Source organism: Acinonyx jubatus, chromosome B2 (assembly GCF_027475565.1).
Source record: "Acinonyx jubatus isolate Ajub_Pintada_27869175 chromosome B2, VMU_Ajub_asm_v1.0, whole genome shotgun sequence".
Classification (NCBI taxonomy): domain Eukaryota; kingdom Metazoa; phylum Chordata; class Mammalia; order Carnivora; family Felidae; genus Acinonyx; species Acinonyx jubatus.
In genome coordinates, this window is record NC_069385.1 from 31,409,440 (window position 1) to 31,423,826 (window position 14,387).

At 41.4% G+C, this 14,387-nt stretch overlaps 1 protein-coding gene across 11 annotated transcripts in view; it reads right to left on the reverse strand.

Moving 5' to 3' along the window:
- Positions 1 to 14,387, reverse strand: part of EYA4 (EYA transcriptional coactivator and phosphatase 4) — a 311,548-nt gene that overhangs the window by 240,858 nt on the left and 56,303 nt on the right. For all 11 annotated transcript variants that reach the window (XM_015074333.3, XM_027056851.2, XM_053222227.1 and 8 more), the window contains exon 2: positions 3,857 to 3,955. In XM_015074333.3, the coding sequence (XP_014929819.1) occupies positions 3,857 to 3,889 (33 nt within the window). In that variant the 5' untranslated portion in view covers positions 3,890 to 3,955. The remainder of the gene's footprint in view (positions 1 to 3,856; positions 3,956 to 14,387) is intronic.

The window sequence follows — 14,387 nt, forward strand, 5'->3', positions numbered from 1 at the left end:
ACAGGAGTTTGGGGGCGCCTGGGTGGCTCAGTCGGGTAAGTGTCCGACTTCGGCTCAGGTCATGATTTCACGGTTCCTAAGTTCGAGCCCCGCGTCGGGCTCTGTGCTGATGGCTCAGAGCCTGGAGCCTGCTTCGAATTCTGTGTCTCCCCCTCTCTCTGCCCCTCCCCCACTCATGCTCTGTCTCTCTCAAATATAGATAAACAATAAAATATTTTTTTTTTTAAAAAATAGGAGTTTGAATGGGGATGAAGGAAAAAAGCATGACTACCTGCTTTTTGACTTAATCTACTCTGTAGCTGAGAGTGCCATCCACGGAGGCCATGGAAAGTACTGGAACAGAGGAGAAAGGGAGAAACTGGGAGAAGGGAGTTTGTGAGTTTAGTTCATATGCTGAGTTTGTAAACTATGAACTTCCAGGCAGGGATATCTGCCAGAAGGTAACTAGATATGCAAGAACCATCCCATACCCTTTAAAGATCATCTGAATATGTCAGGTAATTGTAAGAACAGCTAAGGTTGACCAAGTTTCTACTCTAAGCCAGGCATATGCCAAACCTTTCATGTAACTTCTTTCTTTCTTTTTTTTTTTACTTTTTTTTTTTTTTTAATTTTTGAGAAACAGAGTGAGACAAAGCCAGAGTGGGAGCAGGGAAGGGGGAGGGGCAGAGAGAGGACACACAAAATCCCAAGCAGGCTCCAGGCTCTGAGCCATCAGCACAGAGCCTGATGCGGGGCTTAAACCCACAAACTGTGAGATCGTGACCTAAGCCCAAGTCGGACGCTCAACTGACTGAGCCACCCAGGCGCCCCTCATATAACTTCTTTTTATCATCCTCCCTACTCTACAGATGAGGAAGAGTTTAATTTCCTAATGGTTACAAAGTATTTAAGTGTCATGGATTTCTGATTTTAAGCTCAAATCCCTACCCACTATATGATGCTGTATCATGCAAAATCCATGACAGATTTTAAGACCAGATAAAGGTGGGTTCAATTCTAATCTCTGCTACTTACCAGTTGTGTGACCTTGATACTCTCCAAGCCTTAGTTTCCTTATCTGTAAAATGGTGACCATAACAATTACATGGTAAGAAGACGGTAAGGATAGGAGAGAGCATACAGAAAATGCTAGGTTCAGTCTATATGTACAATAACTAGCACCCACTTGTTAGATCTATGCCCAAAGAAAGAAGTTTTCTATGATCTGAGCAAATTCCCTTTCATCTTATTATGAACTTTCTTTTAATTGTACCCTATTTGAGCTTTATCTTAGTAAATATGAAGTATTATTTTTCAAAATATTTACAACCTTAATATACTCTGTAAAATTCAATGTCACTTAAAAATTTCACTCAAATAGAAATCATTTCAATGCAAAGGGGTTGAATCACGTTTTGTTTGTTTGTTTTGTTTTGTTTGCCATTTTTATAGCGATGAATGTCAAAATAAGAAAACCCCAAAGCCATAAGGCATGTTGATGTTCTGGAAAGAGCTTTGGACTTGGAGTCAGAAGACCTGTGTGAAGTCCCAACTCTGACGTTTACTAGCCATGGCATTACGGGCAAGTCATTTCACAGTCCCAAGAGTTCCTTTGCACATGTACAAGATGAGATGCATAGATTGGCCTAGATGTTCTTCTAAGTCTGAGGAGCCTGAAGAAAAAAGGCTTTGGGATGTTTACAAAATCGAAGCCATTAAAAGTCATTAACACTTGACACAAACTTCAAGCTTCCTGTGTTTTAAACCAGAAGTGGCCTATCTCCACTTCGATGGCCTATCAAACCACTCCACGCATCAGGAGCTTCCAATTTGACTTTGACCAGACCTACGATAACCCTCAGGTGGCGAGTTCAAAGTGAGACGTGGGGATACGGAAGTGGGGAGGGGTGGGGGGGGCATTCTTTCCTTCTCTCAAAGTCTCCTCCGTCCTCACCACAAATTCGGCGGCTGAGTTTGAGCTGAGAGGCCAGGAGGCCACACTAGATTTCTGCTTTTCAAACCTGGCTGCACATCAGCAACACTAGGAACTTAAAACAAAAAAACAAAAAACAAAAAAACAGCAAAAAACACTTTGTTTTAATGCTGAGCTCCACAACTCTGAAACAACACTGGAGGATACTACGTATGATTTATAAATGCCAGGTTTCTCTTTGTAAAAGTGGTACAAAGCATCTTGTGTAATAACCTCATTCGAATGGTACACATTAAAACATATCCCTTTAACCTCTGCAACCCTGAAAAACAATACTCATTCTTGAGGATGCATGCACAACGAGATCAACCTCCCAAGTCTGCAGGCACTGCACCTGCGTTAGCTCTGAAAGTTCGATGTCCGGGGCAACCCCAGGGTCTCTGGGAAACAGGGACAGTTGGTCAATCTCTCTCTCTCTCTCTCTCTCTCTCTCTCTGTCTCTCTCTCTCTCTCTCTCTTTCTCTGTCTCTCTCTCTCTCACACACACACACACACACACTTTTAAGTAACCTTCAGTGTGTGAGAACAAAGTATAGATCAGCAGTGGCCCTCTCATGAAGCAGCACCACTAAAATGACATCATTATTCACTCAGGGACTTATATGGTGTCACTTACAGCCCTCTGACACCACTGGGATCCATTAAACATGCAACGGTGTGGGTGTCACCATCATGCTATCATCCATTTTGTTAGCGTCCACACTACGATAACCAGCATTTAAAAAAAATAACTACTTGGACGCACCTGCTGCCTAATTGCTATTTGTCTTGTCAGGCAATTTCTGAAAGAACAGCATCTCTACCATTTGACAGATTTTTTTTACCCTTTTTTGGTTTTGTATTTTTTCTGTTCCATTTTCCTATAACGATGCCATGTGATGTTAAATAATACGATAATATATAATGAAATTAGACAATGGTCTTGTCCATTTGTCAACTGAAGACTTCATTATCTTTTCTTTTCAGTGAATTACTTGAAAAAACAAACGATCTTGCAACGGCCTGTACACAACCAGAACATATATTCCCCTGTAACTCAAAACCGAGCTCAACATAGTCTCACATTTTCTAGAACCACATTCTTATACACAAACACACTGTCTTCTGTTGCCTCGATTAGACTCTCAGGCCAAGTCGTGACCGTACGAGCTACTGAAATATAGCATCAATCTGTGTAACACACCCTTGGCAGATACGTGTCTCCTTACTTGTGACGTGCCTAGCTGTCTGTGGGAAACACAGTTAGCAGCAGTGGGGGAGTGGGAGGGAAGACTTCCCACTGACTTCACTTCCACACGCTAAGGCACTAATGCCATGGAGACACTAGTAAGGAGTTAGGAGCAAAGGCCACATCAACCCCTTGAGAAATCAGACTCTTACAACGACTGCCACCCATCTTGCACATTCTTCCTTCTGCCAAGAACTTAGCAAAATAAGGAGGCCATGAAAGCACACAAGGGCTGTCGCTGCCATCCTTGAAATGGACAATAGGGATGCCGGGAATATACTGTGTCCTGTTATACTTCTGACATTCAATAATATATGCGCTCTGTAAGCACATTTGGAATAAAACCTAACAAAGGAGGTGTGTAAAATTACGGATTGTCAAAAACACTTAGCATGATTTAAATGCCCTAGTCTTTCTCCTACGGGCTTTGCAAGCAGACAATCAAGGGAGACCTCAAAATGTGACATCGTTAAGCAGGAACAGCATACATTTCCAAAAGTCTGTTTTATGGTCTTGGAAGAGAATTCAAAATTCAACTAAAACATACATATTTAACAAAACTCCTGCTTTTTACAACAAATTGCTTTTAGCAGGGTTTTGAGCAGTCTTACCACAACTTGTTTCAGCAAACTTGAGACTGAATTAAGACTTACTGATTGCTCATTTAAGTCCTGGGATTCTTCCATGTGGTTTTCTCACGTCTCCGGCCACCCCCAAACAGAAGCAGCGTCCTTCAGTTAAAACTGGACTATCTGAAACAAAAAGATGGAAACGAAGGGGGAAAATGGAAAAGTTATCTTTTTTATTTATTTGTAAAATCACCAAAACACACTGTGATTTACGTGATAATCTGTAGAAGCATTATTTTCAAAGAACAAAACTCATTATGGATGATCTCCGTATCTTATAGACTTAATGCTCTTGAAAATCACATCATGGCAACATTGGAATATGTGAACAGCTACTCAGGAATACTGTAGATAAACAAAAACATCTGAGGACAACTTTGGAGACACGGTCTGTAGAAAAGACTTAGTATACTATTTTACTGAGAGAGATATGTCATCAAGCAATTGGCAGATGACAAATTAATAGTCTGCATTGATCATTCACTTTTTTAAAATTTTTTTAACGTTTTTTATTTGTTTTTGAGGCAGAGAGAGACAGAGCATGAACGGGGGAGGGGCAGAGAGAGAGGGAGACACAGAATCGGAAACAGGCTCCAGGCTCTGAGCCATCAGCCCAGAGCCCGACGCGGGGCTCGAACTCACGGACCACGAGATCGTGACCTGAGCTGAAGTCGAACGCTTAACCAACTGAGCCACCCAGGCACCCTGATCACTCACTTTCTAAAGCATGTGAACTGAGAAAGTCTGTATCTTAATATGGCAGCTTTCTCTTACAGGACAATTTATCTGGATTACCAGATGATCTTTATTCAGTTTTAAAGAACAGAATGTTATAACATACAAGCTCAATTTATTTATTTATTTATTTATTTATTTATTTATTTATTTCTCTATCTATCTATTTATTTATTGAGAGAGAGCACACACACACAGGCAGGGGAGAGGGACAGGGAAAGAGAGAATCTTAAGCAGGCTCCACACCCAGAACAGCATGCTTAATTTTAAAAAGAGAATGAAAATGCTATTATTACTTAAAGAAGATATTACAAATATATACGGAAGGACAATCCATCAACAAACTATACTGAGGCAATCAGTTAATTATTCAAAAAACAAAGGTTCATCTTTACTCCATACCCCGTATTTAAATTTTTCCAGGCAAAGTGGAGTGTATAAAAGCTCTAAGAAAAATAGGGATAATGTCTTTTAATTCTCTGATGGAGAAGGATTTTGCAACAGAAACAGTGGAATATAAAACAAAAAAAAGCCAAATGACCTCTTGAATCTGCTCACACAAACCTCCCCCCAAAAAGATCAAAATGAAAAAGATACATGAAAATATAAAAAGAAATATCTGCACAAATATCGAACACACTAGGCTAATGTCCTTAACATAGAAAAAGCTCTTACAAACAGAAATGTACACACACCTCTAAAGAAAAATGGTTACACAAAACAATGTTCAACACACTAACAAAGAAAATGCAATTTAAAAGAGCAGTGAGACATTTGTGGCCCTTCAAATCCTAATTTTAAAAATAAAAATAATATGGAGTTAAAATCCAGTTTACATGGGGGTCCCTGGGCGGCACATGTCCGACTTCTGATTTGGGCTCAGGTCGTGATCTCACGGATGGTGAGAGGGAGCCTTTCGTATCTCTCTCTCCCTCTCTCTCTTTGGCATAAATAAACAAACTCATTAATGAATGAATGAATGTATTTACTTTTGAAAGGATTCATGTAAATAAAGGCATAAATTAGATATAAATTATTAAACTCACACTTCAAGGAATATTTAGTGAAGTCGAAATTCTCTGAAGATGTAATTTAAGTGGAAGATAAGTATTCCAGTAAGTATTCCCCAGAAACAATATTCTCCCCATTCAGTTTATTGAAATTCAACATTTGCAGGTGTTTTGCTCAGTTTTACATTTATCCATTCACACTTTCCCTACTACAATCAGGTAGACGTGGTTTTATTAATTTTTTAAAGTTTATTTATTTATTTTGAGAGGGAGAACGAGGTGGGGGGAGAGGCAGAGGGAGAGAGAGAATCCCAAGCAGGCTCCGCACCATCGGCATGGAGCCCCACTCAGGGTTCGATCCCACGCACCGTGAGATCGTGACCTGAGCTGAAATCCGGAGTCGGATGGTCAACCCACTAAGCCTCACAGGCGCCCCTAGACATGACTTTAATTTCTTTCCTGTGTTGTGTTTTCTACAACAAACCTGTTACTTTTCCTTATTAGAATACAAGACGTTAAATGACAAAGGACATTTACAATGTACATTGTAAATTGTTGTATGCATACACGAACGCAGCGATACAGATTAAAGATGTTTTTCAATCCTGAGAGTTAAAAGTCATAAAATGGTAACGTAACTTGTATGTAGGTGACAGTCTCTGCAAGACAGTGATTAAATACACTTCAAAACCAGAAACATGTCACTTTAAAGAACAGCCCAATTTAAAAGCATATATGAGATGGGAAGACCAGGGGTTAAGTCCTAAGCACGTTGAAAGGTGCAGCAGCATGCATGTGAACTCAGGAAGATAAGCGGGCGGGGAGTTCAAAACTGCAGATGTTATCTTTTTGGGTCGGGAGTGGGCCTGAGAGATGGTGCCTGGAAAACCCCCTTACCTCACATCTCCTCCCTCTTTCTCCTCCCCCTCCCCCTGTCTTCTTACGAACTGGTTCCTCCCTCTAATCTGGGTTTTCATCCTCATCCCGGATACTTACTGACCTCTTGCTTGCTCCTCCTATCCTCCAAGACCTCCATCCCAATCCCTGGCCCTGTGTACTCTCCCCACCCCCCACCCATCACCAAGACCACTCAGCTCAGGCTTCCCTTGGATATGGGCATACCACAGTAAGCGCGGGCCCCTAGTCCAACTGCTGCCTGCTTTGCGAGCCCTTCTTCCACCCTCCCAGGGGGAAATGCGGCAGACCATCTCTTTAGAGGCATTTTCTCCTCACTCCCTGGATAACCCACTAGCCAAGTACTCCTCAGGGCTGCTGTAAAATTAAAAAAAAAAAAAAAAAAAAAAAAGTACCACCAAATGGGAGACTCTGACCAGTAGGAAATTATTCTCCCATAGTTCTGACGGCAAGAAGTCCTAAACTGAGGTGCCGGCAGGCCCAGGGATCATTCCTTGTCTCTTCCTAGTTTCTGCTGTTTCTGCGGACGATCCCTGGCATCCCTTGGCTTGTAGATGCATCGTTCCAATCTCTGCTTCCATGGCCAACAGTACCTCCCTGCCTGCTTCTGTATGTGTGCCTCTGTGTCCAAATTTCCCTATTCCTCTAAATACACCAGTCACTGGATTAGAACGCACCCTAATCCGGTAAAACCTCATCTTGACTTGATTTCCTCTGCTTGCATGTAAGGTCTCATTCACAGGTAAGGGGGTTAGAATTTGAACATATCTCTTAGGGGACCCAATTCAACCCACAACACACGTACAGTTGCCACACTAAAATGATTTTTAAGATGTTATCAAGGTTTAAATGTAGTATTTCCAGAAAGGACACCTAACAATTAAATTAAGGATATTAAGGGTGCCTGGGTGGCTCAGTCGGTTGAGCGTCTGACTTCAGCTCGAGTCAGGATCTGACCTGGTTTGTGGGTACAAGCCCTGTGTCGTGCTGACAGCTCAGAGCCTGGAGCCTGCTTCAGAGTCTGTGTCTCTCTCTGTCTCTCTCTGTCTCTCTCTCTCTCTCTGTCCCTCCCCTGCTAGCATTCTTTCCCTGTCTCTCAAAAATGCATAAACACTACAAAAATTAAAAAATAAATAAAAATAAAAATAAATTAAGGATATTGATCATTAGGAAACAAGTAATCATCTTCTAGAAAGACCACCACCTCAGGGCACTGGTAATAACTCGGGTGAAATTAAAAATTAAGATTTCAGAAAAGATGTTGGAACATAAGAGAGAATTAAGCAAAAACTAGCCTTTTTTTTGTTAACCGCCCACTGAGAATTGATTTAACATTCCAGTTGGGAAGCTATTTGCATTAACGTTCCATGTTACAACGTAATACTTTGCTTTATGTTTCCTTAAAATTGAGATAGTTACTTAGTTTAACTTCTTTATGGTAACATGAATTTCTTTTTTTGCCAAGCACACTAAGGTACTAAAATATTATGAGCCCACTGATTTTATATTATGGAACCAAGTAAAACTACCTAGACTAATTGCGGACACAGTATTATTTTACATCATAATTTAGCAATGGTGGTTATGCTAAATCTTTTAACATTTCGTTTTCACAAATATGTAAGAAAAAGACAAGAACACTCTTTAACTCAAGTAAGAGAAGTGTTACCTCATAACAAAGATATAAAATTAAGGAATAACAATAACCTCTTGCTGTTTTATGAGGCAATAATCTAGGTCCCAGCTCTATTTCAAGGCCATTGCCCCAGAAAAGGTGAATTTAAAACAGGAATAATAGCAACCCCACCCATTCCATGTGAAATTATTTCTCCTGCAGTTAGCTTCTCAATACACAGAAAAATGGATGATATCCTTTGCTTTAACTCTGCTCTAGAAGTGGGCTATAAACTCTTGAGTCTTGGAACATTAGAATCAAAAAACAAAAAAACACCAATTCTTCCAATTTAGATATTCATATGTAAAGTTTTACAACAATTCTCAGAAATGGAACACAGTCCTGAGGGCTGGTCCCAGTGGTGGTGACAGCAAAGAGAAGACGTTGAGAGACTTCTGAGAAGTTTGTAGAGTTTGTGGGATGCAGCCCTCACCTTCTAGATTGATCTTTCCAGTCAAACCTTCGGTAAAAACCAGGTTGTCCACTCATGCTTTACTCTGGCTGAGTAAACATGAACGTGAAGGGGGTGGCCTCCAGTGCCAGGGCTGGCACGGGTTGAGGACAGAGCTGCACATGGGAACAGTACCCCTCTGGATTATGTACCCACAAGACACAGCCTGCTACCAGCCATGAAAGCCAGACCTGGGCTTTGTCACTGACCCCTTGGCGACTCCTCGCCAGTCCCTAAGCTACCCAGTGCTATCAATACCCACTGGAGTTCACTGAAACAGCTCCATGTTTCTCTCCTTGATGCTGCTACAGTAGTTCAAGCCATCAATGGCTCTTGGCCAGATGGGACCAAGAGCATCTTAAGAGTCACCTACCCTCCAGAGCTGCTCCTTTGAGGGAGTTTTCTTTTCACTTTAAAGTAGGGATCTAGGGGTGCCTGGGTGGCTCAGTAGGTTGAGAGTCCAACTCTTGGTTTCGGCTCAGGTCACGATCTCACGGTTCGTGGGTTCGTGCCCTGTGTCCGGCTCTGCGCTGACGCTCGGGAGCCTGCTTTAATTCTCCCTCTCTCCTGTCTCTGCCCCTCCCCCCCCATTCTCTCTCTCTCTCTCTCTCTCTCTCTCAAAAATAAATAAATGTAAAAAAAATTTTTTAATAAAGTAGGGATCTAAATGGGTTCTCCTTTATTTTTAAGTTTATTTATTTGGGGGGGGGGAGGGGCAGAAAGGGAGGGAGAGAGAGAATCCCTGATGTGAGACTCGATCCCACAAACTCATGAGATAATAACCTGAACTAAAACCAAGAGTTGGACGTTTAACCAACTGAGCCACCCAAGTGCCCCCTAAAAGGATTCTCTTTAAAAAAAAAAAACAACTCAGAGCTGTACCCTATCTTTAAGATAAACCAGAAATTCTTTAATCAATTTACTTGAAGCTATGGCAGGCAGTACCTGACAGAATCCTACGAAGGATAACCACTTGTCAGTTGGTTTTGTTCCCCAGGGCCACTGCTGTCCCGGGGGCGGGGGGGGGGGGAGTTCTGAGGGAGAACCCCACTGTCCTTCTCCCCCAGCCTGCATTCCACTGTGCTCACCATTCCCTTACCCCTATCACTACCAACACATCCATTGCAGTGCCCTGCAGCCAAGGGCTGGGAACTGTAGCAGGAGTCTCCTGGGACGGTGTGTCTCCTGGGACAGTACAGGCTCTGCCCCAGTGCAGAGAAAACAGAAGTGGGGAAAAGACTACAAGCCCCACCCATGCTCCAAATGCCTAATATAGCCTTAGGAAAAGATGTAAGATGACGGGGCTGCCCAAACTTTGGTCCCAGCCCCTGTGCAGACCCTGAATGCAGAGGGAGGTACGTGGACAGTCCTACCCATGACCACTGACAAGGCCGCCTTTAAACTCAGGTCAGGGGGCTCTGAAGAGTCTATGTACATGTGCAGAATTTCCTGGGCCATTCCATTCCATTCTATCATTCAGAACGGCTAAGCTATTGTTTGACCTTCAGATTTTCAAAGGACAAGTATATTTTCGGAAACATGTAGAAAATCACACCTTGTTTACGTGGGGGGGCAACATAAATATACGATATGCAGCTATTTTGCTGATCCCCATTCAACATTCAGCACATGACCCGTTCGATTCCACAGTTCTTTCCCACTCACACCAAATTACTTCTATCTAACACATATCACAATGCCTTCCTGTTGTTTAGGGTGTGAGTCTGGCAGAGTACCAGGCTAGTCCTCCTGCGGTGGCAACATTTCTAGGATATAAAACTTGGGCACCCGTTACAGACATGTGGATAAACCTGGTCGGCTCGAGAGAGACAGAAGGGAAGTGACCCAGAAAGAGTGGCAAAAGAGAGGATGGCAAGAAAGTCCTGGCAGAATTTAAGGACCTGGGTCTCATTACTCTTGACGTCTCAGCTGTTTCTATGCCCCTTCCTGCTGTGTGGCTGCTCAGTTCTTCCTTGGACTCCATGATCTATCTTCATAATCTTCAATTACGTTCCCTCCTTTATTGAGCATCTTGCCTAACATAAAAGTGCAACTGTCTAGGAAGTCTAACAATGTATGTTAATTAGCATTACATTATCGAGATATTATAGCTGGAATCCGACGGTTAAGAAGTGCATTGCTTTCACATCCCAGGTACCAAGTTACCTACACTGGCCTGCAAATTTCACGAATGGGTCTGTGAAGCTGGACAAGCACTGGCTGTTTTCAACAGCCGAGGCAGCGCGCCAGAGAGGGAAGCTCACAGCACAAAGAACACCTAGCTCCAATTCTACAGCCAACTGATCAGAGTGGACGTGGGCATTCTTTGACCGTGCATGTGACTCTCTTCCCTACTTGTACAAAAGGAAAACAGCAAAGGTGTCCAAGAAACAGATCCGGGTGAACAGTAAGGTGCAGTCTGCCGAGCTGCTATCTCCTTAAATGAAGCCAAACCAGATGCCAAGCTATTCTGAACTGTTTACAGAGCGTGGACTTTGCAAAACAGTCCGTTAAACACAAAGTGATTAATAATGATGGGGTTAATTTCTCATGCTAAAATTATAACCAGTTAGTTCAATGTCATGATAATCGCTTGGGTCACGAGGGATAGGGTCATTTTTTTTTTTTTTTGCAATGATCTTCCTGGAGTTATAAATTACGATCGCTTGATTTTTGATAAGCAGGGCCAGCCAAGTTTGTCTGCGTTGTTTTGTGTTTGTTAATTGTGGATGGTTGGCTGCTTATCCTAGAAAACACAGACCTAGTTATAACCAGATGGTCCCAGAGAAACTTCTGAAAGAACTCTGAGCTTGAGCAACTCCTGTTACCCTACAGACCCTCAAGCAGATGCTGCAAGTTCATGTACTGCTTCCGTTGTTCCTCCCCAACAAACTTCACAATGGCTCTGCTGGGCACTGTGTGTACCATAACACTTCATCGAGCTCTGGCTGTCCTGCAGCCTGGCAGGAAAACTATGTGAGTCCCTTCTTATAAATAGTCTGCTTCCCTCAGCCATAAACCTTTCTTCCACACCTGGGAACCGTTTTTCATAGGGAATATATTGGGGCGCCTGGGTGGCTCAGTTCGTTAAGCATCCAACTTCGGCTCAGGTCATGATCTCATGGTCTGTGGGTTCGAGCCCCGCATCAGGCTTTGTGCTGACAGCTCAGAGCCTGGAGCCGGCTTCGGATTCTGTGTCTCCTCCTCTCTCTGCCCCTCCCCTGCTCATGCTCTGTCTCTCTGTCTCTCAATAATAAATAAACGTTAAGAAAATTAAAGAAAAAGAATATACTGACCCTATGTATTACTTAACACATACCTGATGACTTTATGCCCCTCCTGAGGAAAATTTGGTGCACCTTGAAAGGATTTAAAAACACATCTCCTAAATTTAGTATTCACCTCTTGACACCCTAGAGGTATAAATGCTAGAGGGAATATAAACTTACTGATTACAAGTAAAGACTTCTGGAATACAACAGTTCTCTTTACGTGAGTCCCTGTGTTACCACTGGATAATGGTATGGCCTTGGGATAGTTAATTAATGCCTCTATTATTCTCTTCATACATAAAATACGGACAATAGTAATACCTGTATTGTATTTTGTTGGGATTAAATGAAATCCTGTATTTCAAAAATGCAAGCCATTTGATTACTCAAGACAGAGTGGAAGCAAATCTCTGCTTTTTCATTTTGCTCTCTACATAATGAATTAAAACATTTTAATATTTTTACTTTAAAGTGAAGTATTATATATGCAATTTCCTATGGAAATGTAATTATTTTTAACTCATCTCTAAGAATATTATATTAATTAGTGATCTCCAGAAGCTACATTATCTATGTTTAGATAGCAGCCAAAAGTCACCAGTCTTTGAGCAACTCTCTGAACTTACATAAGTTTGCAAAAATGAACAATATCTTAATTACATTATTGCCATTACCGTTTACCCCTTTTTAGTTTGCCATTCTACATAACATCAAAGTTGGGACTGGTTTCTTTAGTGTTGAGAGACTGATGCTGTCAGGAGTAGAATTATAGATGGGTAGTGAAAAAGAAAAGAAAACATTTCCAGAGAAGAAGTTTTGAACTGGTAAAAGCAGGATTGAGGAGCTAAATGTCAGTGGATAAATACAGTGGGTTTTGACTATATTTTGATACAGTCATAATGCAAACGAAGGAAGACATCGGTCATAAAACTGCAACCACACATCTACTTTGGATTTTTGAAAAACAAGATGAACAGTCACCAGAATTAAGGGGCCGCTTGAAGCCGTTGCACTGATCTAGGTAAGAAGTCAAGGGAACCCGAACTGATGTGGCAGCTGGTAGACACATGGAGAAAAGGTAGATATGCGTGATAATAATAAAGACCAATCAACAGGACATTGAACATATGTGATTATAACTCCTAAGGCAAATATGACTTTCAGGTGTCACACCCATGATTCTTGAAAAATGTTCCATGTGGAAAGTTGAGAGGAAAAGATATTCTTTGTGTATTATTGCGTTTGTTGTCATTATCTTCGTTTATAGAGATGGGCAGGGAACAAAGCAAGAGGCAGTGTATAAAAAGAAAGTCTGAAAACTCTGTCCCTTACATTGAAAGAGGGCTAGGAAACTCAGCCCACCATCTGACTCAGCAAGGAAGCTTGTCATATGATGGAGCCTTTGGGAAGAGAGTAAAAGAAAGTAATTACTTGAGATAAATCAAAACCTCAGTCTTGCTCAAATGTAAATTCTGAACTGTTACTGTATCTCTGGTACGGAAACCTCAAACCAAAAAACTACAAGCAGGACTGATCCAGAGGCTTGAAATCCCTAGACTCCAGGGGAAGTAAATGTAAAATTAGCTCCCGGGGCAGAAAAGATTCTGAGAGAGAAATTCATCAAAAATGATAAGCTACGTAAGGAAAAAAAACACCGTAGAGACAGACAGAAACGTAACAACAGGGAAACTGGGACCCAAAATCTGAGATTACAGGACAACCTGAAAAATGTCAGTATGCTTAAACCAAAGAAATAGAAACCAAATTAAAGGAACCTCACACTGCGAAAGATAAATACACAAATTTGGGTAAAAAAAAAACCATAAAAAGTGTTTTTGAAGTATATGCACTGAAATCTCCAGAAAGAAATGAATGAATTAAATATCAAATTACATTTAGCTAAGGAAACAGTTTGTGAGGAAGATGACACAGACAAATAAGCTAACAGAAAATATGCGGGAAGTATTTAGCCCCTGAAGTGAAATTAATGGGAACAAAAAAACAACAACACAAACACAAATGTTTTTCTCTAAAATTTTCCATATCACCAATTTCTCAGGAATCAAGATGTGACCACTGAGAGTCTTCCTTTTTATTTGGGGGAGGCGGGGGGTGTGCAGAATCTAGTACATAACAAAGTAAACATGAGAAATTTAAAATATAACAATAAATCTGACTTATCTAAAACAAGTTACTTGCTTGAATTATGTCCACAGTGAATATTAGTTAGGGGTTTAATCAATATGATGCTACTGGCCTTCCTAAAATTTGGGACACTTAAATTGTTTTTTGTGTTTTGTTTTTTTAATCTGGAGTTTTAATTGAGGCTGGGTTCAGGAAAGCTTGAGTACCTTCTTTCCTCTCAACAAATTCCCCTGTAGGATCCACTGACTTTATACCCGCATTCAAAGTAGAGTCACAATGGGGCACCCGGGTGGCGTAGCTGGTTGATCACCCAACTTTGGCTTAGGTCATGATCTCGTGTTCTTGAGTTCGA